The 14231-nt window shown below is 46.7% G+C and overlaps 1 protein-coding gene across 1 annotated transcript; it reads right to left on the bottom strand.

Annotated features, from left to right (window-relative positions):
* Nucleotides 1–445: 445 nt before the first annotated feature.
* LOC117842782 (uncharacterized) lies at nucleotides 446–5152 on the bottom strand. Its single transcript, XM_072291911.1, has 5 exons — nucleotides 4931–5152; nucleotides 4337–4451; nucleotides 2046–2098; nucleotides 1596–1934; nucleotides 446–1076 (listed from the first exon to the last, which is right to left on the bottom strand). The coding sequence occupies exons 1-5, from the start codon at nucleotides 5150–5152 to the stop codon at nucleotides 621–623; spliced, it is 1185 nt and encodes a 394-aa protein (XP_072148012.1). The 3' UTR covers nucleotides 446–620.
* Nucleotides 5153–14231: the final 9079 nt, after the last annotated feature.

Consider the following 14231-nt stretch of genomic DNA (forward strand, 5'->3'; position numbering starts at 1 on the left):
TCGTGTGACAAGCTAGGGCCCGTTTGTTTCCCTAGAATTGAAACTCATTCTATGAATCATATTCTAGCAATTAGATTCCACCAGAAATTAATTACTCAGAATTTGATTCAATTCAATTTTTTTGTTTGGGTGTTGATGGAATTCTTTTCCATGAATCAAATTCCATATCCTGTTTGGACAGCTAAATATGGAATCTTTTCAAGTTTAGAAATTCAAATGGAATAACATGATACTAGCACAACTCTCTCATCCTGTTGAACTGTCTCTGTATTCAAAGCCATTCAAAGCCAGTACAACACGGAGAACAAGTCATGCACATATATAACACACTGAACCAAGTCATGAACACAGAGAACCAAGTCAGGAACACAGAGAACACAGATATAACATAGAGAACCAAGTCAGTAACACAGGAACACAGATATAACATAAGAGATAAGAATGAGGAACATGCAAAAATGGAAAAAAAGCTCATGGTACCTGACTAGTGAGAACACAGAAAAGTCAGGAACACAGAGAACTTGATCTAAAGTCTAAACAAAGTTATACATTACGATGATACACACTCAAAATGACATGACTAATGAGCATAGTGATAGTAATTAGCATCTAAGCATGCATCACTTTTTGAGTTGCTTTAAGAGCCACCTTTTCCTCATCCCCACTGGAAGCGCCAACAAAGACTCATACTTGCATGCATCACCAGTCAGGATATCAAATAAGTCCAACAAAGTGTCTTCATCCAATCCTTCTACCTCATTCAGTGTGTTGAGAATTACTTTTGATGTTGGGCCTTTAGGTGCTTCCTCCTTGAGTGCTTCAGCAAACTTGTCCATTTTTTCAGCCATCATAGAGGTACAAGAGTCACCTGATTGTTGCCTCTTTAAACTTCCCGAAGTTGCCGATGATGTGGGCTCTTTGTTACTAAGATATTCCTTACTCATGTCTTTTAAGCTCTTAGCTGCAGTCTTTGCCGCTGCTGCTTCACCTGTAGCATGGTCTTTACCAAACACCAAGCTAATTGAGTCCCAATACAAGACAGTCTTGTGCCTGTACCCAGTAGCTTCTTTGTTTTTCTAAAAAAACAAGTGTTATACTTGGTTAGAAAACAAGTGTAGAGCAAGTTAGTAGCTGAGTTAAAAAATCAGATGTTATGGACAAAAGATCTCCAGAAATAATAACCAAATAGAATATCTGATTAGACACAACATTGCAGTAGCAATGTCGCTTGACACCAAACAGATTCAGATACAACCAGATTCAGCAGCAATGATGAAGTTTGCATTCATGGAATTGAACAAGTGTTTTTCTTGTCATTGACTAAACTTAATATGCAGAACAGAATATGCTATTGATATGTTACAGACTTTCAACAAAAAAATTGTACTATTATAACTGACATCTACTAGAACTTGATACCCCTGGTCCAAATTACACAATGCAGATACATGTCCAAATTACGTTTATCCAGCAGCTAAGACAATGCCTATTTAATATCAAGGACAAAGCATCTGACTACGAGACAGGCAGTCAAACTACAAAAATCTGTGCAGGAAGCAAGTTAAGCAAGTAAAACAGTAGTTTTTGAAACTTACCGTCACATATGCTTCCCATACAGAATCACTATCAACAGATATTTTGTTCTTGTTCCAATCCCAACCAAATCCACTTGATTCCAACATACCATTGATGATAGTGTAGTGCTTGTCAAAGGTCTTGTTCCTCGACATGATGTTGTCTTTTGTGATATCCATATTATACTTTTCTCGAACATTCTTGATAGCAGCTGTATAGACATGAGACTTCCACCCATTTTGGCACCTATCACCTTTGTTATAGTACTCCACAAATGTGTCAAGAAGAGCCTTGTCCATGTCATCATTCCAAGAAATGTAACCCCTGCCCGAGCCTGACTTCTTGCCCTTCTCCATATCCTATAGGAAAAAAGTTCACAAAGGTTATCAATAAAAATATTAGGGACCAAATCTAAAAAAATATTCTTTATCATAAATTTGAGCATGCATTGATGATAGAATTTATCATACATTGACCACATCTCGCTTGGTAATCAGCAAACATTTGTTTAGCTTTGGTATCCCTAAAATTGGTCCATTCATTTGATGATTGAACATTGGTAATCATACCCACTTCACTTTGAACTTTATGAGATTCAATGGATATTACTTGATCAACTTGGCGTATAAGTAAGTCATCCATATCTCTCTGTCTATCTCTTACAAAGTTGCGCAATATGCAGCTAGCATTAATGATCCTAATTTGCAAGAATTTAGTAGAAATGAGTTACATGCTAGGATCATTCAGACTTGAATTTTAAGCTAGGTTACTAACTACGGAATACCTGATTTTGTAAGTCAAAATATGAGTTGCTTCTTAGTATAGCCCACCTCATCTGCAATAGCCCAAATGTTCTCTCTACACATTTCTAGCTGCTGAATGGTGTAAATTGAATAGTTCTTTGGCAGTGGATGGGTTATGCCTTTGAGTAGCCCACTCATTCAAGTGGTAGCGAGTGGATCGATATGGAGCAAGAAAGCCTGGTCCATTAGTGTATCCAGCACCTACTAGATAGTATTTTCTACTTGGAATAACAAATGCATCGTCCCGAGACATTGCATCATGTAGCACACAAGAATCTGAAGCCGATCCTTCCCATCCCGCTAAGACATAAACAAATTTCATGTGATGATCACAAACCCCCAAAACATTGGTGGTAATCTATTGCTTCCTATACCTATACCTCCCTTGGTCAGCCAAAGGTACAAAAACGTCAATGTGTGTACCATCTAATGCTCCAAGGCAATCTTCAAACCACTTCCACTTGGAATCCTCAGGTTGTACAGCTGATGGATCGGGAAGCTTGATAAATTCATGGCATAATGATAGAATACCTCTCAACACCTCATTGAAGTGACGACAGATTGGCTCAAGTGACCATCCATATGAGCTACGAATCATCCTCATCTCAGTGCCATGACCCACTATAAGCAAAAAGATTGCTACCTTTTCTTCTACCGACACATTTAAGTTATCACACATACCACATCTCTCACGTAAGATGGCACATAGGTCATTAAATGATCTCTTAGTTAGGCGCAAACTATCATAGCAATAGACATTTGATCCTTGGTACAGATTTCTTAGCATTTGTTTTCATTTAGCTATATCTCTCTCAGCCACTTCATCCGGATCAACGATATGTCTAGGTCTCTTACGCTGATACCAGTGCACAATCATGCTCATGACAGTAGAAACAAATAAAACAGCCACTTTTTTCTCTTCTTCTTACGCTCTCTCATTTGTTCCATGCTTGTATTAACCAAGTCTATATTGTTGTCAGGCATCTAAAGCACATATGCAAAAAGGAATGCTTGTATTAATTGAAACAGCCAAACATAACATAGCACTCTACTGGCCAGCGCAAAAAAAAGAAGATAGGAACCAAGAAGCATCCATCAACCAGGAAATTAGTAGTAACAGGAAGCAGCCATCAACCATGAAGCAGAAATAAATATGTCACAAACAGTTTGATCCAGATCAAAGCATAAATAAATATACTACTAGTGAGCTAAGAATTCTAAACAGGACATATGTCACAAATTGAGACCTGAACAGGGCAGTATAAGCAATGTTAAAAAGCTTACTAGCTTGAACCTAAAAACAGTGCAAGGGTATCCTATACTTTACCTATCACTTCGCTTTTCATTTTTGCAGTTCATAACAATTTATATAACTCACTCAGTATGTGCATATATCAGACTTGCCAGTTCACTCAGTATGTGCATATATAATTCACTCAGTATGTGCATAACAGTTCATAACAGCAAAATCAAAGGAATTAGTATTTTACGACTTGCCGTATCAAATTTAGTGTCATACCATAGCATATATCCAACTTACTCAGTATGTGCATGTATAGAAAAACAGTCAACAGAGCTTATAGGACAACATACTAGTAGAGCTTATAGCATATACTCTTTGGATTAACCCATCCTAGTATTCTGATTCTAGTAGACCTACAGATTTATTTGACAAGCCATAGTAATGTTAGCTATTCCAAGATGTTTTCATATGGAAACTTGACCTCTATTCAGGAACAATCTGATTCAGGGCAAATACATGAGATTAACTGCACACTGTATTCAGGAACGGAGCAAAAAATCAGAATTAACTGTAAAGAGCGTACAATCCACGGATCCATCTTGAGTTATGAACCACATCATCCACAATACTTTGATTCAAGAAATCGCTGCCTAACTCGCTGCCTACAGCTACTAACTTGCTGCCTCACATGGGGAGGAAGAGAGGCAGGACTCACCAAGGCAGGAGTATTGGTGGTGCACGTCGATCTTCCAGTGAGTAAAATGGATGGCGGCCGAGCTCCTCCTCCTCCCATCCCTGTGCTTCCCTTCCCTCAGACCTGTCTGCAGCCTCTAAAAAAGAACAGATCGGGTCAAGGGTTAGGGTTAGGAGAGAAATTGTTGTTTATGTGGACGAGGAAGAGAGGGAGGGAGAGGGGGAAGGAGCACGGGCTCACCGCGTGGCGTGATGTCGCCGGCGAGAAGCTGCTCGCGCGGAGGAGCGGCATGGGCGGCGCACTCTGTGCTGCCTCAAGAGATCCTCAACATTGCCTTCTCAGGAAGAGGAGGGGGCTGGAGGAGGAGGGGGCGGCGGAGGAGGGGGCCGGCGGAGGAAGTGGAGGAAGGGGCCGTGGCGCGGGAGGCGGCGGCGCAATGCTTAGGGAGTCGGGGGTGGCGGCACGGGGTAGAGGGGAGTCAGGGGAAACGATTTTCTGATTTTAGGCTCGGAATGTTTCCCCCGACTCCGGGACGCTGTTGGAAACTTGAGTTATGAAACGGGGGAGAGGGGACGCTGAAGAACCTAAGAATTCGTCGAGGCTGATCTCAATTACGTCGTCGTCAGCGTTGTTCGGCTGGTCTTGGTACTCCGGCGCTGCGGGCTCGACGCCTGCAAACAAGCTCTCGAAGTAGCTTTGCAATAGCAGCTCGTCCTCCAGGATCTGCGAGAACGACATGGCGGCGTCCGCCTTCCTCTTCTTGCCGGCGATCTTGGGGCGGAGGTAGTCGTCGATGAGGCTTTTGTCACGGGGGGCGTAGTACTCTTGCAGCTCCATCGGTCCCGACGATGAACGATGGATCGGTGGTGGGATTGCCCTCGATCGGCTGCGCTCCGTCCGGCTACTCGACGGGAGGAGGACGATCGATCTCGTTCTTGGCGATGGCGACTCGATCTCGACTGGAAGAGGATGCACTGCCGTGGGCACCTTTTTGTTGAGGGAAGGATCTGCAGCGTAATGGCGGCAACTCACCCCTGCAGAGTCGGAATCAAACGAACCGGTGCTGAGTGTCGGACTGAAACGCTGCCCACGATTATCTGAAGTTTGCCGCTCCGCAGACATCGCAGAAGATCCAGCGGTCAATTGCGAAAACTTGTAAACTTTCCATTCCGTAACAGAATCACGTCCTGTGTGTCCGTACATTGCAGTTGACGAGTGGATTCAGATTGACGCGACCATACCCAAGTCTTCATGTCTTTATAAGCGCCGTGCGCACCTTCTGACCTTCACCTACGATCCAATCGCCCTCCCTCCATCCTCTCGCCAAGAACCACACCTTCGCGTACGATCCAATCATCCCCTCCTCGATCTCGCCGAGAACCAAGAACCTTCTGACCTTCATCCACGATGCGATCGCCCCCTCCTCGTCTAGCCGGGAAGCAGCTCGACTTCGATGGCTGCCGAGGACACCGGCGACGACGCGTCCATCGCCCTCCTGCACCGCCTGCGCTCCGGCGCCACCGTCCACTTCGTCCACCACGTCGACGTGTGCTCCGCCGCCCCGGAGGACCTCGTCGCCGACCTGGAGCCGGCGCCGGGCACCGGTGTCTGGTACTTCTACTGCGTCAAGAAGTACAAGAGCACCCACGGCAGGCCCGGCGGGCACAGGCAGCGCGCCATCGCCGCCAGCGACACGTGCTGGCACTCGGAGGCCGGCGCCAAGGACGTCAAAGGATCCCAAGGCGGCGGCACGGTCTGCAACCTGTCCTACGGCCGCAAGGATGGCCGATCCTTCACCCGGCTCGGATGGTGCATGATGGAATACGACGACGCCACCGGCGGCGGCGACCACGTCCTGTGCAAGATTTACCGGTCGCCACGCGCGCAAGGGAAGCCGTCGTCCGCCGCGTCGAAGACCTCGTCCGGATCCAAGCGCAAGGCCGGCGGTGAGCACACCGAGGCACGGCCGGCCAAGTTGTTGCACGAGCAGGACACCTTCTTCACCAACGACTATGCTATGCCATCCACGGTGGCCCAAGTCAACGTCGGAGGCGGGGAGGAGCAGCATCTAAGCACGCAGGACGGCGAATTCGTCGAGACCTCGTATGGTCTGCTGCCGTCGGATGTGGCCCAAGTCAACGTCGAGGAGTGGATCAGAGGGATGGAGATGTTCGGGGGCGAGGAGGAGCAGCAAATCAGCAAGCCAGAGCAAGACGACGGGTTCGTCAAGGTACCTCCCCTGATGACCGAGGATATTACAGTCGAAGATTATTTGCTCGCCCCAGAGACGACGTCCGGCGAGGCCAGCGGGATGCCAGCGACGTTTACACCACCGGACGCCGACCTCTTGGATGTCTTGGAGCGGGACAGCGAGTTCAGAGTCCTACAGGAGCAGCAGACCTTGCAGATGCAGCAGGCACACGCGGCCGAGCCGGATCCCATGGCCGAGTTCGCCGGTAGTCTCCTGACACCGCATGCAGCGGCGATGGCATTGGCATGCCAACATCAAGAGAGTCACTGGATGATGCAGAGCTTTCTTCAAGCATATCCTTTCCAGCTTCCGTGTCTCATGTATTGACAAGGCTAGAAGCCTAGAACTAGCTAGGTTCTTTGTGCTGAATGCTGATTAAGCTGCGCATCATTTTTTGTTTTATATCAGGTGTAAACAAGGGAGTTGTATGAACCAAACATGCTGTGCTTGAATTTTATATAGCTGGTTGTGTGTAAGTTCAACTTCTTCTCTTGCAATTTCATCGTCAGATCAATAACACTCAGTGAACATTGTGGTAGTAGTATTATCTCTTTCAGATTATCTATTCAGATTTCAGAGTGAGTTTTTCGACTTTTTCGGCGGACTCTACAGCCTTTGATGTCTGAATCTATCAGCGCATTGCTCCGATGATGAATTCAGAGCTATTCTGGTTGTTCAAGTTTGTTAATCCATTCCGACCGACGGATGGATTAGCGCACAACGACCTGAGTCATTTTATAGATTAATCTTCAGAATAGGATAATGCTTGATAATCTGAATCCGTGGACAATCTGAATGCTGCTGTGTAGCATCCCTGCTAGTCCCTTTTGAGCGATTCCCCCAGTGTTGTGCGTGTCCTTGGTGGAAGGCGAGTGCTTCAGCGAGCCGAGGCACACAGAGCGAGGCGGCGCTCATGGGTCGCCGGCCGTAGCTGTCGTCGTTCGAAACACCGATGCCCTGTTGCATGACGGCACGTGCGCGGTAGCCGCGGCACGCATGGCGACCCAGAATGGCCTGAACGCGGCACTCCGTCGAGCCACTGCTTGAGGCGGAGATGGGATTCTTGTGTGTGGCCGGCACAAGTGCACAAGCACAAGCACTGCGTCAGAGAACAATGTCGGAACAGCTGTTCGTTTAGCCAAAGCCAGCGAACGGCTCCGCGACGCGCACCAGATCGAGGAAGCAGCCGTAGCCGGCCGTGGGCTGACGGCTTCAGGGGAGAAAGAGGCAGCGGCGGCGACCATGTTTTGGCTGAGGAGGAGGGGGACGGAGGCAACCAATGCCTGCGGCGCGGGTGCTCTCCGGCGAGGCACGGTGTGCAGCGGAGGCGGCATATATCCTTGCGACGACCAGGGCGGACGGTAGTCGAGAACATTGACCGGGGGTCCTTGACAGCCATCCGATCGATCTCGTGAGGTCCAGATCGGGCGTGGGTTGCGCTCGGGGATGATAGTCCTCGTCGGGCACACGTAGACATGTAGGCACGTTGCGTAATGCTTAACATGTGTTTAGTTTAAGTTGTTGGAATTTCCTTTAATGTTTTGTACAGTGATTAAACTGTCATCCTATCTCAGTCTTTGGGAAGCCGGCTTATTAAGTCATTTTATCCCTATAGCGAATATAGTCATTCCAACATATTGTTGCTTTCTTTTTCTTGCTATATAATCCAAAAATGTACTAGCAACCAAGAAGGAAGAGGGTGTACTAAACGAACTCGATTGCAGTGCTGAAGTTGACTATGCGCCCAAGCGAGAAGAAAATTGAATAATTGACTGCAGTGCTGAAGTTCAGGATGGGCCAAAGCAAGAGGAGAAATCTTGGTTTTCTCCCCACGTCCCCCTTCCAGCTAGGTCTAAGGCTATTCCCAGATGGAAGTTTTATTTCGCGGTTTTCAAAAGTGACGTATCATCAAAAGAGGTTTGAGTTGATGAATGAAACAATGCCCCAAGCAGAGTTTTATTTCACGATTTTATAGGCTGTCCATACCATTTAATTGCGATTAGATATGATGAAGCTCTATAGTCCCTAGTGCAAGTTTCAACAGGTTTCGTAGTAATGCACTTGACTAATTATGCGGCATATTGTAATAGCTTAAGGTAGGTAGATGTAGACAGGTACCTTTGAATCGCCTGGTGGTGTCTACAGCCTACTGGTCAGAATCAAGCAATGAACAGTCTATAGCTCAGAGAGTCAACCAATAGACCGGCTAGGTCACAGTCTGCTAAAAGGGTGTTTTTAGTTCGGACTAAAAAATTCATGTCACCTGGATCAGAACTTCGCGTCCTTGCAATTCACATCAGTAGTCCGTAACAGAGCCATCCACGGGAGCAGCCGGCAACAGAGTCAAATAAGAATCGTGGGCAGATCGCATCGAAGCAACAAACCAGCTGAACTTGCCGACCGCCGGAAACTGAGACCGATCACCATGGCCACGGAAGGCGACGGTCACTGCGGCCAAGACGGCGGGACGACGACGGACGACCGCATCAGCGGCCTCCCCGACGACCTCCTCCAAACCATCCTGCTCCGTCTCGACTCCACCCCCGAAGCCGCACGCACCAGCGTCCTCGCCCGCCGATGGCGCCGCGTCTGGGCCGCCCTCCCGGAGCTCTCCTTCCGCTACCAACACGCATCACCGTTCTCAGCCGAGCTGACATGCGCCGCATCGACGAAGCTCTGGCCGCCTGCTCCGCGCCGGCCGTCGACCGCCTCGAGATCCGGCTGCCGCGCACCTGGACCCACTTCCCCAGGGACCGCGTCGCCCGGTGGCTGCGCTTCGCGTCGCAGCGCCTCACCGGCGAGCTCCGCCTCTCGATGGCCCCTTACTGTAACTACTACGAAGACGAGAACGCAATCATCGTGCTTCCGCCGTGTGCGAGGGCTACGGCGATCCACCTCGACCTCTGCGGCAACACCCTGCGGTTCGGGCTGGCCACCGCCGGGACTTTCACGGCGCTGGCCACGCTGAGGATGGAGTAAGGCCGCACGGACAGCCGTGAACTGGAAGACGTCGTGTCCTCTCGCTGCCCAGGCTTGAAGGAGCTCGTCCTGGGCTACGTCTACCTGCACGGAACACCAGGCCTCTGCGTACGCTCCGACTCGCTGGAGCGCCTCGAGATCTTTGGTGACGCCGAATTCCATGGTTGGCTCGAGGTTGACGCCCCAAAGCTCCGATCTTTGTCCACGAGGTGCAGCTTGCCCAAGACTCGCATCGTTGCCCCAATGCTATCAGAGGTGTGCTGGCATGGTATCCCTACGACCCGAACCGCCACCATCTTGTGGATGTCGGGCGCCATCTTCATGGTTGGACATCGAGACAAACTCGCCGGCTGCGGCGCGCTGATCATGAACCTGTTTGATTGACACCATCGAGGACTCGAACCTGACTGTCAGCATTCCACGGGTACTACTACTACACACACCTTTTTATATTTCTTATAATTTGGAACTGCTAAACGATTGTCACTTCGTTTTCCTTTTTCGATCACAAGTTTTGCATCATTTGGTTTGTTTGGTTATTCCTGTTTTAAGGCGCATCTTCCACGGCGGTAATCAAGGGATCTTCTTATACGGATTCGGGTTCATAGTCTCAAGTCCCACAATTTTTGCTCCTAGTAGGAAACACAAAAAAATATTATGAAAGGAATACCCATTATCATGGAGATGAAATATTGCAAAACAAAAATAAGATTTATTTCTAGTGGCATAACATCAATTACCTTAATTAATAGCAGATGGAAATTAAAAAATCCTAAGCAGAAGCAATTTGGTGATTACCTGAAAGGAAAAAAAACCTTTGTTGTTTCCTTTTGTTTGATTTCTTTTGTGTTTTGTTTTGCAGCGAGTAAAACAATACCATAGATTTTTGAAGAACATCAATAATGTCGCCAAGTGTGAGATTTTGTTAGTTAGGCTCGTTGGGAAAGAGCATGCCTTTATGTCAACAAAGCTACATCTTCTCAAGACATGCACTTGTATAAGAAAGCTTGAGGTGTTTTTGGGCTCTAGTGCGGTACGTGCATTAATCCTAATTATGCATTTGTTTTTTGGTTTAGTATTTAATCATTTAATCTTCTATAAGTTAGGGCAGTCCCAACGGTGTATTGATGATGGTTTCTATCCTCATTAAATGACTTACCACGTAGGCAAAATGCTGATATGGCAACGTAATTAATGAAGAAAGAGAGCAAAAATCTTAGAAATGGTTTCAGGTCTTCTCTTCACCCAATGCACCAATAAACCATGAAATCGCCATTGGGGAGAAACCACCGGTTTCTAAGGGGCTCATGCCACACTCCCATTGGAGGAAGAAGATAGAGTTGGGAGAGAGAAAGAGAAAATAATTATTACTCAAAGACACCTCCACTGTGCAAGATAGTTTCTATAGATGATTTCTCGTGCTATGAAAACCGCGTCAGTTTCTTCCATTGGGACTGCCCTTAGCAGTATTAAGAATGAGATAAACACTTTCCTACACTCCGGACTAACACTAATATATACATAAACTAGTACATCTAATAAATGCCTAAACTCTAAACACATGTACTTTTTTATTTATGTGTAGTGGATAAATTGTACTCCCTCTGTTTCAAATACAAGATGTTTAGGACAAACTAATCATTTCATTTTCATTCTAATTAGCTTGTCCTAAATGTTGTATATTAAAAAATAGGGGGAGTAATATACAAAATTATTGAATTGTTTAGAATTATTATAATATCTCATGTCTTACCAGCTAGGCGAACTTCTAAAGTTTATTTTTATGTACATACATACATTCGCACTAATAGGTGTGTTTTGATATTTCAGAGTCCTTCTTGTCCGTCGTGTTGCCCTTGTCGCTTGCCAGAGAGTTTGATAACTGATAGCATTACTTTACATTCACTTGAAGAGGTAGAGATCTACTTCTTCCAAGGATCAGAAGAACTACTAGAATTAATCGAGCTGCTATCCAACAATGCAGTAGCCCTTCAAAAAATTGCCATCAGATACGAGTCATCAAGTGCCACTCTACTAAGCGAGGAAGTGGGGGCAAGAAGGTCCGCCGCATGTGTCATCCAAATATCAAAGTCAAATTCGCTGTACTTTCATGTTGGGAGCGTGTGAGTTATTACTCATAAAATTTAAGGCTTGTGAAATGGAGGCTTGGAGACCAATAAACAAGGAGATTATACTCTGAAATTTAAGGAACACCGAGAGTGTTTGTTGCTTTGATGAATCAAACGGTGATGGACTTGTTGATACATAAGTCATTTCTTTCGGTTTGAAAAACAAATAGTTATGTGGTTTATCCACTCGCCAAACACCCTATAAATGAGCTAGGCGACTTCACCGAGTGAGGCTGCCTCTAGAATCTAGACCTCTCTGTTTAACTCCCTATAGACAAAATGTGCTTGTGGAAGGGAAGCTTGGGTGCTTTCGAGTTTCATTTTTAGATATTCCAAGGTTTTAGTTGTTCTATAATTAACCTGTTTTCAGAGCAATGTGAAGAGAGATCCTTCTAATGGATGGGCCCGAATTCCAGCTCTAGGAGACAAAAATGCTGCGTAGTTGGTGCTGTATATATGCATCATGCATGATGCATCATGGATATTCATGAATTAGCTTGTGTGCTTATACTCTGATTCGAACCCCAGGTGCAGCCAGCAGCCGTTTGAGCATTTTTACGTAACACAATACTGGTATATACTTCATCCGTCCCAAATTACTATTCATTTTAGCTTTCCTAGATACACATCTTTTGATATGCACCTAGATACACACCTTTTGATATGCACCCAGATATATAGGTACATCTATGTCTAGATACATAGCAAAAGTGATATATCTGGAAAAGCCAAAACAAATAGTAATTTGACGGGGGGAGTAGTATATATAAGATCTAATCGTCTATTATTATGGATAATTTAGTTATTGTACAATGTGACATTTCAGATGAAATATGGTCTTCTAGACTTTACGTTAGTGCCAAAAAACATTCATATATATTATCCATACCACAGGTGAAGTTTTCAGTAGTATACAATTAATCTTAACCGTTTAATATTTTTATAATAGTCCTTTTCGAACATAGTTTATCGTAAATTCTTTTTCGCCGCATTGCACGTTGGGGCAGCGACTCCTACAGTCCTACCACGTTGGGGCAGCGACCAACAAATGCTGAGTTGCTCTGGGAACTCTTGCTCTCACGACTTTGTTCCCGTCAGAGTCCAGCTCGAACGTGATTATTACGTACACGCACGAACCATCCGTATGCGAAGGGGCTACATTGGGATATCATTTCACCACGTACGTGACGAGCCACACCCTGAGGTTCCCGGCGGTGCCCCCTGCCGGCGCGTCGTTAGTTCGCGGCGCTGGCCACCCTGGGGGGTAATAATATATGCAGGCTCGGGTGGACGGCTCGGTACTGGAAGGCATCGTGATTTCAGTCTCCCCACACTTATTTTGATGTCATCCTGATGCTCAAATAATCAACACAAGTTTCAGATCTAAAATTTAAATTTTAAAACTGAAATTAGTCATTACACATTCAAAAAAATCATAACTAATTCATAAGAACTGAGATAAGTTTTATATAAAAAATTGTAGCTCTCGATGAGATTTACAACTTTGTAGTTCAAACTATTTTTATTTGTTGCCAAGTTTGAAACTTGTGTTGATTATTTGAGCATAAAGATGGCAACAAATAAAAACAGTTTGAACTTGTAGATCTTATCAACATCTACAATTTCATATAAAGTTTATCTCCATCCAAATTCATATGAATTAGTTATGATTTTTTGAGAGTGTACTGCTTAGAGGAGGGAACCTGCCGCCGGTTCAACTAGGCGTAGATTACTACAGTGCATCTTCCGACATTTCAAATGTACCGCTGTATATTTGCAATTTTTTTATTAGCACATATATTTTTGCAAAATGCTAAAATAAAAAAAATTCCCCAACAAGCCTTGAAACCGTCGTAAAGGCCTAGCAGCCTTGGAGGCCCCGTCCACAAACTCTATCGAAAGCCCGCGATGATGCACGCGCCGTGATCTCTCTACTTTACACAACAGTTTGCTACTCTTTTTCAAACGGCCTTGCTGAGTCGGGGTCACAGGCCGAGGCCCATTTAAGTTTAGCGGGCAGAGTCGTCGGCGCCCGCCGCCCGCACAATTCCTCCTCTCTCACGACGCGTTCAGAGTTCAGACCAAGACGCAAAACCTAATACGTACTCTCCGCAGCCGTCAAATCGAAACTGACACCCACCACCAGCGCAGCGCAGTGCGGCGCGGCGCGGCGGGCATGGCCGACGGAGAGGGAGACGCCGGCCTCCGGCGCCTCGCTCCCGGGGAGGACAGCATCAGCGCTCTCCCGGACGAGCTGATCCAGGCGATCCTCGCCTGCCTCCCGTCCACCGCCGCCGCGGCGCGCACCAGCGCCGTCTCCCGGCGCTTGCGCCGCGTCTGGACCGGCGTCCCGGCGCTCTCCTTCCAAGTGGAGGAACAGAGGCCGCTGCGCGCCTATTCATCCACCGCCGACGCCGTCGACGCCGCCCTCGGTGCCTACTCCGCCTCCGCCACGCTGAACCGCCTCACCATCGACGTGGTCGGCGCATCGCCGCCCGCGTCCCGCATCGACCCGTGGCTGCGCTTCGCGTCGCTGCGCCTCGCCGGCGAGCTTCGC

This window comes from Setaria viridis, chromosome 2 (genome assembly GCF_005286985.2).
Source record: "Setaria viridis chromosome 2, Setaria_viridis_v4.0, whole genome shotgun sequence".
Taxonomy (NCBI): Eukaryota; Viridiplantae; Streptophyta; class Magnoliopsida; order Poales; family Poaceae; genus Setaria; species Setaria viridis.